The sequence below is a fragment of the Bombus fervidus genome, chromosome 15 (genome assembly GCF_041682495.2).
Source record: "Bombus fervidus isolate BK054 chromosome 15, iyBomFerv1, whole genome shotgun sequence".
NCBI lineage: Eukaryota > Metazoa > Arthropoda > Insecta > Hymenoptera > Apidae > Bombus > Bombus fervidus.
In genome coordinates this window covers 951,727-968,945 of record NC_091531.1, presented here as the reverse complement: position 1 = coordinate 968,945, position 17,219 = coordinate 951,727, and the positions used below count along the sequence as shown (strand labels likewise).

The 17,219-nt window shown below is 40.4% G+C and overlaps 2 protein-coding genes and 1 long non-coding RNA gene across 3 annotated transcripts in view; 2 read left to right on the top strand and 1 right to left on the bottom strand.

Annotated features, from left to right (window-relative positions):
* Positions 1 to 17,219, bottom strand: part of LOC141445894 (uncharacterized) — a 253,960-nt gene that overhangs the window by 129,081 nt on the left and 107,660 nt on the right. The window lies entirely within an intron of this gene.
* LOC139994740 (pre-mRNA-splicing factor ATP-dependent RNA helicase PRP16-like) lies at positions 226 to 9,369 on the top strand. Its single transcript, XM_072017654.1, has 3 exons — positions 226 to 283; positions 6,466 to 9,105; positions 9,256 to 9,369. The coding sequence occupies exons 2-3, from the start codon at positions 6,662 to 6,664 to the stop codon at positions 9,335 to 9,337; spliced, it is 2,526 nt and encodes an 841-aa protein (XP_071873755.1). The 5' UTR covers positions 226 to 283; positions 6,466 to 6,661; the 3' UTR covers positions 9,338 to 9,369.
* On the top strand, positions 9,346 to 9,959 carry LOC141445884 (pre-mRNA-splicing factor ATP-dependent RNA helicase PRP16-like). The gene is made up of 2 exons (XM_074112062.1): positions 9,346 to 9,648; positions 9,799 to 9,959. The coding sequence occupies exons 1-2, from the start codon at positions 9,437 to 9,439 to the stop codon at positions 9,878 to 9,880; spliced, it is 294 nt and encodes a 97-aa protein (XP_073968163.1). The 5' UTR covers positions 9,346 to 9,436; the 3' UTR covers positions 9,881 to 9,959.

Below are 17,219 nucleotides of genomic sequence, written 5' to 3'. Positions count from 1 at the left end.
CTTACTTCTTAATTATATTCTCAATTATTTTGATATTTATAAGTGAACTCTTACGCATCCTTGCCCATACAATCCTTCTCTTATTTCTGTTTCTTTTAATATTAGTTTACTTCGAGCTTTACTTCAACAATTACTTCATTTTTCTAATTGGCTATAATTTTTTAGGAATTTATTTGAAGAGTCTACATTGCCAGAAATATATGATAAACGCATTTTGCGATATGCAAAGAAACTGATTTCTGAAAAAGTCAAGACTTCATAAATTCTTTGCTATGCTGCCACGGTAAGTCCATTTCTTTTATCCACCCTTAATTGTAGGATTCGCTATTCCATTTAAAAAAGGTAATGAATTCCATTTATTCATTATCTTTCCTAATCATTATTTAGAAATTACAAATGAAAAAGACAAGTTTCATTCTTGTTTAATTTTATATATAAATACTTCAGTATTTATATTAATTAACTAGATTCTATTGTGTTCAGTATTGTGCAAGATGTTAATACTATACCAAGTCTTATAAGAACAAAATTATCTAAAATCTCTCATTTTTTTTATATTGCTATATATTTCTATATATCAACGTGATATGGAGCAAGGTATACCATGTTTGAAATCATATTAACAGTTTAACCTTTTCAAAAAGAATAGATGATATTCATTATAGAAAAGGAAAGCAATAGAAAACCAGTTTATTTTTATTTCCTACAGTAACTGTTACGACCGTTCGCGGAGAGACGCAGTCGCGAGGAAAACGCGTCAGCGAGAGGCGTAAATTCTCGCTACGATTCGGCTAATCGACGCCGCGGAATAATCGTTCCCCTTGTTTCGATTAAGATAACAGGGGTGGTTCAATGAATTTAACACTGTGTTAACCGGTTAATGTAGCGTGTATATTCAACAATCAATCGTACAATAATATGAGCGTCACAAAGTATTTGGCGATGAGTACAGTTAATGCGTTACAGAAATTCGACCCGACTTTACGATATCTCTCAATGAATTCGTTAGACTAAGCGACTTTATTCGTCAAAGCTCTCGATGTATGCAATTAGACTTTATAAAACGGACTGATTTAAGGGTGGAACCGTTATAGACTTGTTGACTGTTCTGACGACGAAAACGAACTACTTTGAAAGTAACGATGCTGTGTCGGAGGAGAGCTAGAGAAGGGTGTGTCTAGCGCACGGAATCATCGGATTTGTTGATGACAGTTTTTGGCCGGGAAAGTGAGGGTACTAGACATTGTTTCTATTGGCTATTAAGACTGTTGGTGGACTGGAAGGGTCTTAGCCGCCCTCGATAAAAAGTTGGCAGTAGGAAGCATCGCATATGTGAAAAACTAACTTTCACGTGTTTTCCCGATCTTTGTTCAATTTGAAAGACTTTAGCTAGAATTTTCTGAGATTTATGGTCGGTCCTTGAGAATCTTAAGGGTACGCAATAAGGATGTGCGGACATCTGGCTGCCATCCTGCCCGCGGTGTGCGGCCTGGTCTAGGTAGAGAGTCGGCCGACGTAACAGTAACGTAACAATATTTTATTATACACACAAAACTTTAACTCAGGATGGAATAAAGAGAAATTGTAACGCCAACTTTAAAAATAATAATTATAACAAATTAAATAGCCTACGGAAGTTTATGCAGTGAATATGGTGCATGTGAGGATGCGCCGATCGGGGTCTAACAAGGATTTAGTGATATCTTTGCGTCGGGGAGCGCTCAAAGAATTGTTGCAAATTGTTATCACGATGATTTTACAATAAACATCTCTTTGAGATGTGTAATGTTGTATTATTAAGTGTATCTTAGCATAAGTCATTCCTCTCCTGAAGCGAGTACTACAGTTTTCCAACGTAATCTAATTAATCTTTAGTTCCCTTCTTTTCCTTCTTATTTTTGCTTATATATACATATAAATGTAATATAAATGTAATATATACATGATATTAGACTACAGGTATAACAAAATGTGAGGATCGACTGCTAAGGAGAACAAATCAAAAATAGAAAAATTGTATTTTCGGCTTTGCTTTTTTTGGAAGTAGTTATTGACAACTAAAAATCGGCTGAGACATCACTGTGCACGAGCACGTCTCCTTATATTGATTTACACGAAGTAAAGTTAGGATAGTTTGACCCTTAAATTGAACAACACATGCGCAAGAACTGTCCGAGCATATGTAATCGCATAAAGAGGCTATGACATTCAGAAACGTAAACGATCCCAACGTCTTTCGAACTTTTATTCGCTCTTCTTACTAGTATTAGTCGACTTTCGTCAAACCTTTTGTTCTAATACATTTCCAGTTTCCTTGAACTTTTATAAGAATTCTTTTACTCGATTTACGAAATATTTCCTTGAAGAGGAGCTAATAATTGCTACTTGATATTAAAAATGCTTCCATCAGGAAAGTTCTCTCTTTAATCGCAAACGCGACGATGCTTAAAGTGTAGAAGCATAGAAGCATAGTGTAGAAAATAGAAATTCAACTTATGAACGAAATTAAACCTATTATTGTAATTAAAAAATTAAACTTATAATTCTGTAGTTTCGCCAGCATATGTTTCAAACGTTAAAGAGTTAAGCTGCAGTCCGAATGATGATGTCCTAAATATTATAGAAAATCTTTCTACAATATTTACATCAATACCAGTTAGATCTGATGTTAGGGTGGCATTGTAGAAAAACTTACGGGCAATACTTTCTGATCGTTCATGTTTCCACCAGATATATCACTTGCTTAGGTACATCGATCAACAATCCAGTTTCCGATCGAAACCTCCTAATAATAATTTCCTTCTTGTAAATTACAATCTTCTTTTCTTCGACATTTTCGGCTTGCCCCTTTTTGATACCTAACTTGTAAGAAATATGGCGGATGAGGAATGGATCGTTATCTCTAATGCGAGAATGATTGCTGCTGCAACCGTCAAGTTTATTCAGAATAAATAATTTGGGTGTAAATATAATCTATACCGTTAATAGACGTTCGTACAACGTATTCTTGATAATAGCTCGCTATTAATGATTCGTAAAATAACTCGGTAATCGCTCGCGATCGTGTTCACTTATTTATACTGGTCGAGGGGAGTCGGAAGATTCAAATTCGTTTTGGAACGACGGTTGCCCTCAACGGCGACATTGTTTTTGTCTGGAGATAATCTACCTCTAATTTCGTCTGTTTAAACAGTATCCGTGATCCGAGGCCCAACAACAACATGAGTCGCTCTCGCTTCGCCTCGTCCTATGACTCATGTATCGTCACAGAAATATGTAGGAGACATTTCATAAACTTGATACACTCCGGAAAGCGCACTATAACAGTAAACCTTTTTTAAACTTTTGAAACAATGTTGCGTAGCTTTTGTCGTTTATAGTGTGGTGAACGGTGGGACGTGTTGTTGGTTAAATTAATGACGAGAGGAGTGGATTTCGTTAACTATATTTAAAGATATTTTGAAGTGTAGAATACAAAGTTAAATGCAAGCGTTACTCGCTCGATGATATTCGTTATAAGATTGCGCGATACTGCGGTACTAATACTAATTGTTACTCGCTCGACTGATGATCTCGATGATTCTCGATGATGAGAAAGTTCAAACTTCTCGCTGGTTGTCGGTTGCACGTAGCAATGAAATTCCTTTGTTCAGATTTTGTTTATTACATTATGTGCATCCTACAGTTGTGGGGAACTGGTGTATAGGGGGTTTGATCGTGAGGTTTAACATACGTGATTGTTCGTTGTCGACACCGTCGAATATATTTAAAATAATAAATTAATATACAGGCTATATTTGCTGAGTCGCTTGTACAAGTAAAAATCGCAAAGTCAATTTGTTAATGATACTTGATAAAATGCTCGCTAGGTACTCGTCGAGAACTCGGTAGAAACTCGCAGAATTACTCGTATAACTCGCATAATAATTGAATAATAACTCGCTAATAACTGAATACTCGCGATCGCGTCCGCTTATTTATACTGGTCGGGGTAGAGTCGGAAAATTCGAATTTGTCTTTGATCATCGGTTGCATGTAGCGGCAACATTGTTTTGCCCGGAGTTTATTTGTCGTTATGTTTGGTGCGTCAAGGCGGTGTCAATGTCCCGAGACAAAACAACATCGTTCTTGATTCACCTCGTCCTATTGCTCATGTGCCGCTACATCACCCCCCCACCCCGCCAGTGATAATATTATTATTATGTTATTTTTGTCGCATGTTTATATAGTTCCCCTTGATCGTCACTGTTTTTTTTAAATTTGAGTAGTATATCCCGTGTCCGATTATTTACGATGCCTAACCGAAACCTGCCTGTAGCCAATCGGGAAATCGGACTCTTCGCCCAGACCGCGTAACGCACCTATAGCTAGTGTTTCCTTCGTTATTACGGCTGTCGGTAGTTGCATCGCTTTCGTTACGGGCGTTCGTTCGGTACTACAAAGGTTGGCTTTAACCGGTCTACGGTAATCGTTACGTCACGATTGTTTATTTTGATCGTATATGTCTTTTCACCTCTTTTCATTACCTTAAATGGCCCGTCGTAAGGCAGCTGTAAAGGACCTCTAATCGCGTCGTGTCGTAAAAATACGTACGGCGAAGATTCCAACTCACGGAAAACGAATATCTTTTTTCGCTGTGTCGTGTGACAGGCTGTGGCCTGACTTTCTCTATCCGTTCTTTTAGCCGGTTCGCGTAATCTGAATTGTCCCGCTGATTGGTTGGCAAAAAGAACTCCGCCGGCAATCGTATGCCGTAGATCATTTCGGCTGCCGTTGCGTTCAGGTCCCCCTTTATAGTAGTTCGTATACCCAGTAAAACAATTGGCAGGATTTTTACCCAGTTGCTCGTATCGAGGCATTTGATTGCTGCCTTTAGTTGACGATGCAAACGCTTTACCATCCTGTTGGACGCGGGGTGATAGGATGTCGTGCGTAAATATTTGATGCCGAGCAACCGGCATAATTCCTCGAATAGTTTTGATTCAAATTGACGTCCTTGATCGGTTGTTATTTTCGAGGGTACGCCAAAACGCGGTATTGCATCACGATAATGTCTCTGTGTATATGGTTGATTGGTTAATAGGTTTTTTGAATGTTACAACGGTCATGGATATGTGCCTGGTGACCTTACATCGCTGGCACGGGATACATAGCCGTGTGCTGTTTCGACAATCATTGTTTATCGACGGCCAGACGAAACGCGTCGTCACCAGATTTTGCGTGGTGCGTATCCCTGGATGGGAAAGCCCGTGTAATGAATTAAATACATTGTATCGCAGAGATTTCGGAACATACGGTCACACAGTTTCACAAGCTATATCGCAGTATATTTCTACATCTTGGTCAGGAAATTGTATCTTTTTTAGCTGAAATGCGCGTGTGGCGGAGTTGACAATTCCGCGTAATTCGGTATCGTTCTCTTGCGCGGCTGCTAAAGTGCGGTGGTCGACTGATTTCCCTATCGCTTCGATCCAGGATAAAGTATCGCCTACATTGTTACCTAGCCCCTTTATATACCGGATATCGGTTGTAAATTGACCAATATAGTGTAATCGAAACTGTTGTGGTGAGCACTTCTCTAGATTTTGGTTGAACGCATATGTCAAGGGCTTATGATCGGTATATATTGCAGAATTTTTGCCTTCTAACGTGTGCCGGAAACGTTTTACATCTCCACTGTCAGATCTAGATCTAGATTTTTTCAAAGGTGGCTATTCGCATGTCGGCGAACTAATCCTGTGTGCCGCAGGTTTTCTCAAGTCTGCACACAAAAGACACCGACGTGTCCGTGCCGAACAACAATTCGTCATCGGACGCTTTCGCAGGTAGCAGAAGCTTGTCTCTGTTTTCATACTAGACATACACTAGAACTACATACTAGAACAGCGTGACGCGTCAGAGTTCGCGGTTGGTGAACTCGTGCCCAAATACATCAAAACACAATGCTCTCCTAAAGCAGAATCAACATGCCCAAAGTTTCTACTTCTGGGATTCATGGAACCCTCCCCATCCCTTTCTGTTTTTGCTCACTTCCATAATTACTTGCTTCTTTTATTAAATCGATCATCTGCAGTATCGCACTTCCGTTCCGATGTTGAACTCTAGTAAAGAGTACCAAAGTCGAGCTTCGGCCATCTCTCCGGTAGTGATTGCACTACTACCAGCCACAATACGGCCCATCCACTCAATATATAAAAAATAGATTCAATTACCCTCTCTTTATGTGCCAACCGGTTACAACGAAATAGCTTGTCCTTATAGGTGATTGGGCCAATCCGCAATTCATCTACGTCGTAATACTTCATAGTGAATACGCAAGGAAAATCTGTATTTACATACGTATAGTGTACAAAATGTAGAATGAAATCAAAATAATCAAATGAATTGTGTGGAAAGATATCCTGCATATAAACGCATGAAACGCATTTATGAAGAAGTGTGATTTTTATTATATAATTTCTGCAGATACATTTGCGTTTTCCTGCAAAGAAGAAGGTAATTCGCATAATTGGATCTCCAGTTTCGAGATCTCCAGATCATCAGCACGAAGCTTCTCTGTTTTGGCAACGCACTCTTCGTATCATTGAGCAAAAAGCAAAAACGTCTTTCCGCACAACAGCGACAGATAAATAAAGATAACGAATTGTGGGAACGTAACAGAATGTCAACATCTGGTGTCATAAGTTCTTTAGATCATGATGATGATCCTGATGATGAAGGAGAAACCAGAGTACATCTCCTAGTCCATAATGTTGTTCCACCATTTCTGGATGGTCGAATTGTATTCACTAAACAACCAGAGCCTGTTGTACCTGTACGTGATCCTACTTCTGATATGGCACTTGTAGCAAGAAAAGGGTCGGCCTTGGTACGAGCATATCGTGAACAAAAAGAGCGGAAAAGGGCGCAAAAAAAACATTGGGAACTAGCTGGAACTCATATTGGTAATATCATGGGTGTACGTGATAGACACAAAGATGATAAGGAAGATCCAGGTCAAGAAACTGACTTCAAAGCTGGACAAAAATATGCGCGTCATATACGAGATGAAGTTACCGGAGAAGCTAAATACAGGTCCATTCAACACCAGAGGAGGAGTCTTCCAGTATTTGCTGTACGACAAGAACTGTTAAATGTAATTAGAGAAAACAGTGTAGTAGTTATTGTTGGAGAAACTGGCAGTGGAAAAACAACACAATTGACTCAATATCTTCATGAAGACGGTTATAGTCGGTACGGTATAATTGGATGTACACAACCAAGAAGAGTAGCAGCTATGTCTGTGGCAAAAAGAGTTTCTGATGAAATGGCTACTGCTTTAGGAGACAAAGTTGGTTATGCTATTCGTTTTGAGGATTGCACTTCAAAAGATACCGTCATTAAATATATGACTGATGGTATTTTATTAAGAGAAAGCTTAAGGGAAGGAGATTTGGATCGATATAGTGTAATTATCATGGATGAAGCTCATGAAAGATCTTTATCTACTGACGTCTTATTTGGTTTGTTGAGAGAGGTTGTAGCCAGACGACATGATCTGAAATTGATCGTAACATCCGCTACAATGGACTCTAGCAAATTTTCAGCATTTTTTGGAAATGCTGCAACATTCCAAATCCCAGGTCGCACATTTCCAGTTGAAGTATTACACTCCAAGAATCCAATAGAAGACTATGTTGATGCTGCGGTGAAACAAGTATTACAAATTCATTTGCAACCTCGTTCAGGCGATGTATTGGTCTTTATGCCCGGTCAGGAAGACATTGAAGTTACTTGCGAGGCTTTGAAAGAACGTTTAGCAGAGATCGAATCTGCTCCTCCACTTTCCATTTTACCTATTTACTCGCAACTGCCCTCGGATTTACAAGCTAAAATTTTTCAACGTTCAGAGGGAGGTTTACGAAAATGCGTTGTAGCAACAAATATAGCCGAAACTTCATTGACTGTCGACGGAATTGTATTCGTCGTGGACTCGGGCTATTGCAAGTTGAAAGTTTATAACCCACGAATTGGTATGGATGCCTTACAAGTATATCCAGTGTCCAGAGCAAATGCTGATCAAAGAGCAGGAAGAGCAGGACGTACTGGTCCTGGTACCTGCTACAGATTATACACGCGAAGACAATATTTAGACGAACTACTATTAACTGGAGTTCCAGAAATACAGCGAACCAATCTGGCAAATACTGTATTGTTACTGAAGTCTTTGGGTGTTCAAGATTTATTGAGTTTTCATTTTATGGATCCTCCACCACAAGATAATATATTAAATTCTATGTATCAGTTGTGGATTTTAGGTGCATTAGATCATACAGGACGTTTAACGCCTTTGGGACGACAAATGGCAGAATTCCCTTTAGACCCGCCACAATGTCAGATGCTTATTGTTGCTTCTCAACTCGGTTGCACTGCAGATATACTTATCATAGTTTCTATGCTGTCAGTGCCTTCGATATTCTACCGACCCAAAGGTCGCGAAGAAGATTCTGATTCAGCTCGAGAGAAGTTTCAAGTACCAGAGTCTGACCACCTAACATATTTAAATGTGTACAATCAGTGGAAGACGAATGGTTATTCCAGCTCTTGGTGTAACGCACACTTTATTCACGCGAAAGCTATGCGGAAAGTAAGAGAAGTTCGACAACAGCTGGAAGAAATTCTGAAACAACAAAAGATGGAAGTTGTAAGCTGTGGCACGGACTGGGACATTGTACGGAAATGTATTTGTTCGGCATACTTTCACCAAGCAGCTCGTTTGAAAGGTATTGGCGAATACGTGAATTGTCGTACTGGAATGCCATGCCATCTTCATCCGACGTCAGCTTTGTTCGGTATGGGGTTCACGCCAGACTACGTGGTGTATCACGAACTTGTGATGACTGGCAAGGAGTACATGCAATGTGTGACTGCCGTTGATGGTCACTGGCTAGCCGAATTGGGTCCTATGTTTTTTAGCGTAAAGGAAACTGGACGAAGCGGACGAGCAAAAAGACGACAAGCCATGCAACATTTACATGAAATGGAAGGGCAGATGAAAGAAGCGGAAGAAGAAATGAAAGCTAGAGCGCAAGAACAACTTGAACGTGAACAAGCTTCTAGCAGGAAGTAAGTTTCTTGTGTTTCAAATTTATAATACATACAGTATCTCATGAAAGTATTTGAATTACCGTAGAAAGCTTAATATAAGTTTTTTATAATATTTATCTGATATTTCGTACCATTAATTTTTACGATATTATTTTATATTGTTTACAGGAAGGAAATATTGACGCCAGGTATCAGAGAACCGGGTACACCTGCTCCATATCGTAAAACTCCACGTAGATTGGGGTTGTAATTGTTCAGATTTTCAATGAAATGTATGAATGATTTCAATGAAATGTAAATATAAGACTGCGTGGTGCATCACGAACTTGTGATGACTGACAAGTAGCACATGCAATGTGTGACTGCCGTTGATGGCCACTGGCTAGTCGAATTGGGTCCTACGTTTTTTAGCGTAAAGGAAACTGGACGAAGCGGACGAGCAAAAAGACGACAAGCCATGCAACATTTACATGAAATGGAAGGGCAGATGAAAGAAGCGGATGAAGAAATGAAAGCTAGGGCGCAAGAACAACTTGAACGTGAACAAGCTTCTATCAGGAAGTAAGTTTCTTGTGTTTCAAATTTATAATACATACAGTATCTCATGAAAGTATTTGAATTGCCGTAGAAAGCTTAATATAAGTTTTTTATAATATTTATCTGATATTTCGTACCATTAATTTTTACGATATTATTTTATATTGTTTACAGGAAGGAAATATTGACGCCAGGTATCAGAGAACCGGGTACACCTGCTCCTTATCGTAAAACGCCAAATAGATTGGGGTTGTAATTGTTCAGATTTTCGATGAAATGTAAATATAAGACTGCGTGGTGCATCACGAGCTTGTGATGACTGGCAAGGAGCACATGTAATGTGTGACTGCCGTTGACGGCCGCTGGCTAGCCGAATTGGATCCTATGTTTTTTAGCGTAAAGGAAACTGGACGAAGCGGACGAGCAAAAAGACGACAAGCCATGCAACATTTACATGAAATGGAAGGGCAGATGAAAGAAGCGGATGAAGAAATGAAAGCTAGGGCGCAAGAACAACTTGAACGTGAACAAGCTTCTAGCAGGAAGTAAGTTTCTTGTGTTTCAAATTTATAATACATACAGTATCTCATGAAAGTATTTGAATTACCGTAGAAAGCTTAATATAAGTTTTTTATAATATTTATCTGATATTTCGTACCATTAATTTTAACGATATTATTTTATATTGTTTACAGGAAGGAAATATTGACGCCAGGTATCAGAGAACCGGGTACACCTGCTCCTTATCGTAAAACTCCAAGTCGATTGGGGTTATAAGTGTCCAGATTTTCAATGAAATGTAAATATAAAATTTGTTTTATTGGGTTGGCAACTAAGTGATTGCGAATACCACCATCATTCGGTGGTAATGACAAAATCTGTAATCGTTTAATTGCCAAACCAATACAATATGTTGGAATAATGTAAAATTTGTTTTATATATGATATGTAGGAATAATGTAAAATTTGTTGTTTTACAATATGTAGGAACGATGTAAAATTAAAAAAAATACAATAAAAGCTTTTGTACAGAGGCATTTTTTGAGTATAGATCATTACAAGAAGCCCAATTTCTCTGCAGGTACCAGCAACTACAGCAAGTAGCTTTGATAAATATTTATTTTCCATTTCTATTAAATTTATCAAGCTGATATTCTCAACAGGTTTGTATACTAGCCGAAGAGGACCTTCCATAAAATATTCCAATGTAGAATCTTTTTTCCATGTTTGCTTAGCTAAATTCTCAAAAAACTGTCCATATTTTCGTAAATGTGTAGAACCTGCAGCTTTGTATATGGTCTCGTCCTTTTTCGAATTCCATGCTGATGATTCTATCATCATTATTTCGTATATTTGCTAACGTTAATCGAAATATGTTAAAGTACTGATTTCAAATAAATAACATGTAAAATGTATTTTTCAAATTTGTAACATATCTTTTGATAATTCACATATGTTTTAGTACCATCCTATACTTTTTCAGCATCACTTTCAAGCAGTACTTTCTTTAATTACTTTTAACTACTATTATGATACTATCGTTTCTTACATATTTACAAAAAACAAAATTGGAAAGTGGATATCATGAAATGTTGATAGCTGATAGTACTGCACTGTACAGACTATACTGTACCGTCTGACCAACGAGTTGAGTCACAAGTAAATAAAACCACGCCTAGGATAAAGCCTAGGAAAAATAGGGTTGCATTTATGTATTGACGTATTGTGTGAATTGTCCAAAATTTTGGAGAACTTGGCGAGGTTACAGCAGATAAAGTGCTTCAGCACTCTGCTCGCATTTTAACTTCAAACAATTCAAAAAGCTAACTCGTCGTTTAAATGAAGAAATACACACGGAGAAAAATTAACGTGAACAATAATTTATATTTAAGACTGAATTATAATAGATTGAATTTTTTAATTTAAAAAATTTTTTAATTTTTAACAAAAATTTACGCTTTAATGAAATTTACTTAGATTCTGTGCTCAGCGTGACGGTTCTAGCCATTTTACGATTCAACGATTTTAGCTTCTTGGGTTACTGAATAACCTATTTATCTACTCGAATTTTACGTGACAATCTACGATTTGTTTGTTATCCAATAACATAAGTTGCCATTAATGAATACTGATAAACATTAATTTGATTGGAGTTTATAATATTAGAAAGCGATCGATTTATGCCTTGACAGTGTTTCTTCCTACGATAACGAAAGTAAATACGAAATTTGAAAACGATCGCAATTATTACTGATTAATAATTTTGATATTTAATCAATAAATTGTTAAATAAACTTTTGTTCGTTGCCACGCTGTTGCGCAGTTAAATTCGGCGCGCTAGGTTTTACCCTATTATAGCACAAGATATTCACGCCAGAAGAAGCTGCAGGTCTACACCCGTTTATAATATATATTAGTGCATTTACAGTTTTGAAATATAGAATAGATAAATATAATATCGGATATCCCCCGAGAAGTCGGAGGCGATGTGGCTCTGCCGGAAGGCATATTACGGGACGCCTCCGGCGGACTATCGCCTGTGGTTGGTGGAGGCAGAGATCGGGGTCGGTACCAGTATGAGATATTTGGGTCTGACCCTCGACAGATACTGGTCATTCGGCGCTCACTTCGAGCGTCTAATACTGTCGGTGGAGGCGACGGCGAACGCCTTAGGACGTTTGCTGCCTCGGCTAGGCGGGCCCGGTGTCAGAGTGCGTAGGCTGTACGCCGGCGTGGTGCGAGTAAAGCTCCTGTTCGGAGCTCCGATCTGGGCAGAGGACCTGGTGGCCAACAGTCGCAATCTCCGAGCGATCAGGAGGCTGCACAGGGCGGTGGCCATCAGAATAGCTTGGAGTTTTCGCACCATTTTGGCGGCGACAGCGGCGGTGCTCGCTGGGCTTCCGCCGTTCGAGCTGCAGGCTCTAAGGTGTCGCAAGATTTATCTCCGCACTCGGGGTCTGCTGGACGGAGTCGGCGCGGTGGACGCGGTCGCGGAGGGGCGTGCTCGGCGAGAGCTGCTCGACAGATGGTGCGCCGGCCTCGACACAAGAACGGGCGCGCCGGGGCTAAGGGTCCTCGGGGCCATCCTCCCATACTGGGACGTTTGGTTGGACGGAGACGCACCTCCCCTGGCCTAGAGGGTGACGCAGGTGCTCACGGGATACGGGTGCTTCGGGGAGTATCTGCGCCGAATCGGAAAAGAGGCGATAGCGCGTTGCCATCACTACGACGCAAGTGTGGACTCGGCGCAGCACACGCTGGAACATTGCTCGGCGTGGGCACCGCCGCGACACTCCTTCACCAGGAAAATAGGATATGACCTCTCGTCGCCAGCGATTTTTGAAGCATTGCTGACGAGCGAGAGGGGCAGGAAGGCCGTAGCCTCCTTCTGCGAGCTAGTTATGCTGCGGAAGGAGGCTGTGGAGCGAGTGAGGGAACGGGTTTCCCATCCCGATAGGATCGGCCGACGAGGGCGCGGCGGTGCCCGTGGACGCGCCCACACGAGGCCCGCGAGGGCCGTCGCGGCCTCCGACGGGGACCGAAATTAGGTGCTGGACCTTCAGCACCCGGGAGCCACCAAGCAGTCCGGTTGGGGATCCGGACGGCCCCTGGAAGAGGACGCGACGTGACATGGCAGCACGCCGCACCATTTACGGACAGAATGTTGTGCGCGAGGAGGCCCGGTGTGTCGCCTCAGCGCCTCGATCGCATCGTGGAAAAAAAAGGGGTTTCCAAGTTTTGAACATCTAGTAAAGCTCGGCACCCTTAAAAGCGTAATTAATATTAAGAACTCCATAGATCCGTTAGCTTCTAGTCTAATAAATGAGGGCACAGAGTTGAAACTCAAGAAAATAACCAACTTTCTGAGGATTAATTGGCCGGTAGTATAGATCGTATTTCTAACCGTCGCTCGCGGTCCTCCAGCATCGTAGACGGATCGTCTTATCTGCCCGACGATAAACATACAATGTATCGACGAGCGCATAGTTGTGTTTCCTAATTGTGTTAAAATGTCGTCTATATCAGGTAAAGGGTAAGCGTCTTGTTCTGTGAGTTCGTTTAGTTTCCTAAAGTCAATAACTATCCTCCATTTCTGTTTTCCTGAGGCGTCTAATTTTTTTCGGAATTACCCATACCGGAGAGTTATAAGGAGATTCGGATTCCTCTATAATATTTTTCTTCAACATATCTTCTGTTTGTCGCAAAATCTCGTCTCGATGATATGCCGGTGGTCGATACGATCGTGTGATAATAATCTTGTCTTTGGTTAACGAAATTGTGTACTGAGTTAAATTAGTACAGGGCAAAAGATCGGTTTCTAAATTAAAGATGTCAATGTAGTGAAGAATAATCTTTTCGATGGATTCACGGATTCTCACTAGGCTTTTTAGTTTTGATATGTCGGAAACATCATGAGAATTTTGTATATTGTTAGAAATTTCAATGTTTTGCTCACCAATGTTGATGAAGCATACTTTAGTTGGTTTGCCTTCCAGATAGATTGTTTGAACTCTGTTTTCTCCATAAGTCAGGTGATTTCAAGTCTTTGTGATTTCTTTGGAAATGTTCTTGCGTGTTAGTGGTTGTGGATAATCGTTGGTTACTGCGTTCAGCAAACGGTTGGGTATTCTTCTAAAGCGAATATTGAAACTTTGCACTGTTTCCTTGCGCCCTTGGCTCAATTTTCGTAATTGTTCTTGGTATTCGTCCGAAGTCACTTGAGCTGCTAACCCTGACAGTTTGCGTGCTCTTGCCATATTCCCGGCACGATTGATTGCTGTTGATGCACTTTCATTGACTTCGGTAATAATGGAAGCAAAGGCGTCGGTCGCAAGGGATCCGAATTCGGTCCGCAGCTCTGCGACGGTTTTCCAAGACTCTCGATTTCTGCTGCCCTGTGTCTATTCTCTTCGTCACTTTGCATAGACAAACGTTACATATCCTCTCGTAAACGGGCAATATTCTCATTCTGTTTTTGGTTTTTGGATACTGTCTAATATTGCTCGTAACATTCGGTTAGTTGAGGTAGAGGTTTGAGGTTCGTTTGTCTTAGGCATTATTACGCTGATTTTGCTACTTTCGGACGAAGACGAGTCTTGGCTACTGAAACAAGGCTTTCTTTCACTGTAACGTACAAAGGAATCCGGTTTACCTTTTATTGTCACTCCACTTGGTTCGTGATAGTTACTTCGTTGTTGCGGATGACCGTAGTCCTAAATAATTCCACCTTTCGTAGATGATGAATGTCTTTTGGTTTGCCAACAAACGCTTTTCACTATCCTGGCAGGATCGTCAAAAATGTCACGTAAAATAAAAAAAAGAAATCGAAGATGAAAATAAAAAAAGAGAGAATTTATTTGTTAACACCTTGTTTACACTAATGACAGTTTACTTTCGAACTCCAGCCGTGACTTTCCAAGACTGACGCTCTTACAACTCGACTTTCGATCGAATCCGGCTCTTTTTCCTTCGTCACGCCTCAATATCCCCACTATCCACGCGTTTGTTAGGCGTCCGCGACCGTTGCCACGCACGCCTTCTTCTCGAGCATTCGGCGGAAGGACCGTTGGGATATTGATGGCTCATCAGGCACTTCGCTTCGGCGATAAACATTGTCGCCGAGTGTCGCCACTTCTTTATCTTCGTTATCAGCCCATCGGTTTTGAAGTGTACCAGTCGTGACAAAGGCTAGGGCGCGGTTTCCAGCTGACCTCGAAAACTCTCTTATTTGTAAGATAATGCTATCTATCACTATAAAGTCAGCCAACAAAACAATCGTGATCGGAATTCCACAGTTTCTGAAGAATTAATTCCTTCGATGTTTCCGAAGAAGAGTTTTCCATTAAAGTTGGGGAAGATCTGCGCCCAAGAAGACATCAATAAAGAAGGCCACAAATCTCAAGAGCCAAGAGGAAGGACGAAAAGCAGTTGGGATTTCCTCAACGACAGAAATTTATTTATTTTCTTTGGTTTTTTTTTTTAATAAATTATTATATTTTGATATTTTGTACTATTTCTAACATTGCTTTATATGTGTCATCGCCCAAAAATGTAGTAAACAATTAATTCCTCTTTCCTAGTCAACCTACAATTAGTTTCATTATTGCACAATGTTGCCGTTTTTATACTTGTCAATCTCGGTTAGAATAGGAAATATGAACTTTTCCGTAGAACCGTACAATGAAATAAGTTCGTGTAGCGTGGGTTTACAAACTCCATATGTTTTTATCTATGCTAGTGTGCAAACAAATAAGGCAGATCCTTAACTGGAAGCTTAAATACGTAGGTGCCTGTATATGCTAAGTTCCAACCAAATAGAACAGATTCTTAATTTTATAGGTTCTTGTATATACTAAGTTCCAACCAAATAGAACAGATCCTTAATTTTATAGGTTCTTGTATATGCTAAGTTTCAACCAAATAGGTCAATCCTTAATTTTACTGGTTCTTGTATATGTCGGGTTGGCGTTAACACTTGGGTTTGGGGCGTGTAAAGAATCTGCGCCAGGGTCGCTCATCGTCGGTGTACAATCGATGATATCTTTTATTGTCACAAATACAAGATAAACTACCGGTCTCAATACTCGAACGATAATGACAATGATCGTGGAGTCGGTATAGCGAATCCACGGCCCACGGGATAACTGATCTACTTTACTTCAAAGTTTAAGTCGAACTCGACTTACTCCTCGTGATACAAGGATCGCTTGATTAACTCTTTGCTAAGACGTAGATTATTCACTGATCGTACAAACACACTAGGTATCTAACTAATGAGACTGTAAGAAAAGGAATGACTTTCCGTCGCAACGACGCTGCAGAGGAAAACTATGGTGGGATGTGCCTAAGGGCACGAGGTCATCGGATTCGTCAAAGAAAACCTCCGCTCGGAGGGTGAGGGAAATAGACGTTGCTGTTAATTGGTTAATCTCCATGTTGGCGGTTAGAAAAGGATGCTAGTCGCTCTTGAGAGAGAGTTCCTAGCGGGAAGCGTCGTACGTGAGGAAAGCAGATCTCCCGTATCTTGCCGCAATAGGTGACAGATATACGGGCTGATATAATAAAGACTGTTTGCCAATCTGAAGGACTTTAATTAACCAGATCCTAAGATTTGTAACGGTTCCTCAGGCTATCCGAACATAAACTGCGAATGATGCGTCGGTATCTGGCGATCATCTTACCCAAAGAATGGAGTCTGTGTGTGGCCGCTGGAATGTTTCATTGTCAAGTGTCGGTACGGCCAATTCTTTAAAGGAAAGCTATGTAACTTCATATCTCTGTTAGGTGGAACGTTCATCCCGTGACCGTGGCTACACTCGGCGACCGGTCGTCGCCTCGAGCCCAAGATCATTGTCTCAAGTTTCGAATGACAGCATCTGTACCGTGAAACATTTAGAACTACGGGCGTGAACACTCTCGTTTCCTCTCTTCTATTAATTATATCGCAAATTGTTTCAAACAAAAGTGGAATAGCTCCAAACGGTATATTTTGATATTATTAGTTTTTCGGTAGGTGGGAGCAAAAAGGTTATGTAATCAACTTCCGGAACATTCAAAGGAATCAATGGAAGAAGAGCGCTCGGCTCACGTTATTG

Coding starts and splice junctions, on each gene's coding strand:
- LOC141445884 (XM_074112062.1), top strand. CDS start 9,437: ATGCAATGTGTGACTGCCGTTGATGGCCACTGGCTAGTCGAATTGGGT. Junction 9,649..9,798: donor GAACAAGCTTCTATCAGGAA/GTAAGTTTCTTG, acceptor TATTGTTTACAG/GAAGGAAATATTGACGCCAG.
- LOC139994740 (XM_072017654.1), top strand. CDS start 6,662: ATGTCAACATCTGGTGTCATAAGTTCTTTAGATCATGATGATGATCCT. Junction 9,106..9,255: donor GAACAAGCTTCTAGCAGGAA/GTAAGTTTCTTG, acceptor TATTGTTTACAG/GAAGGAAATATTGACGCCAG.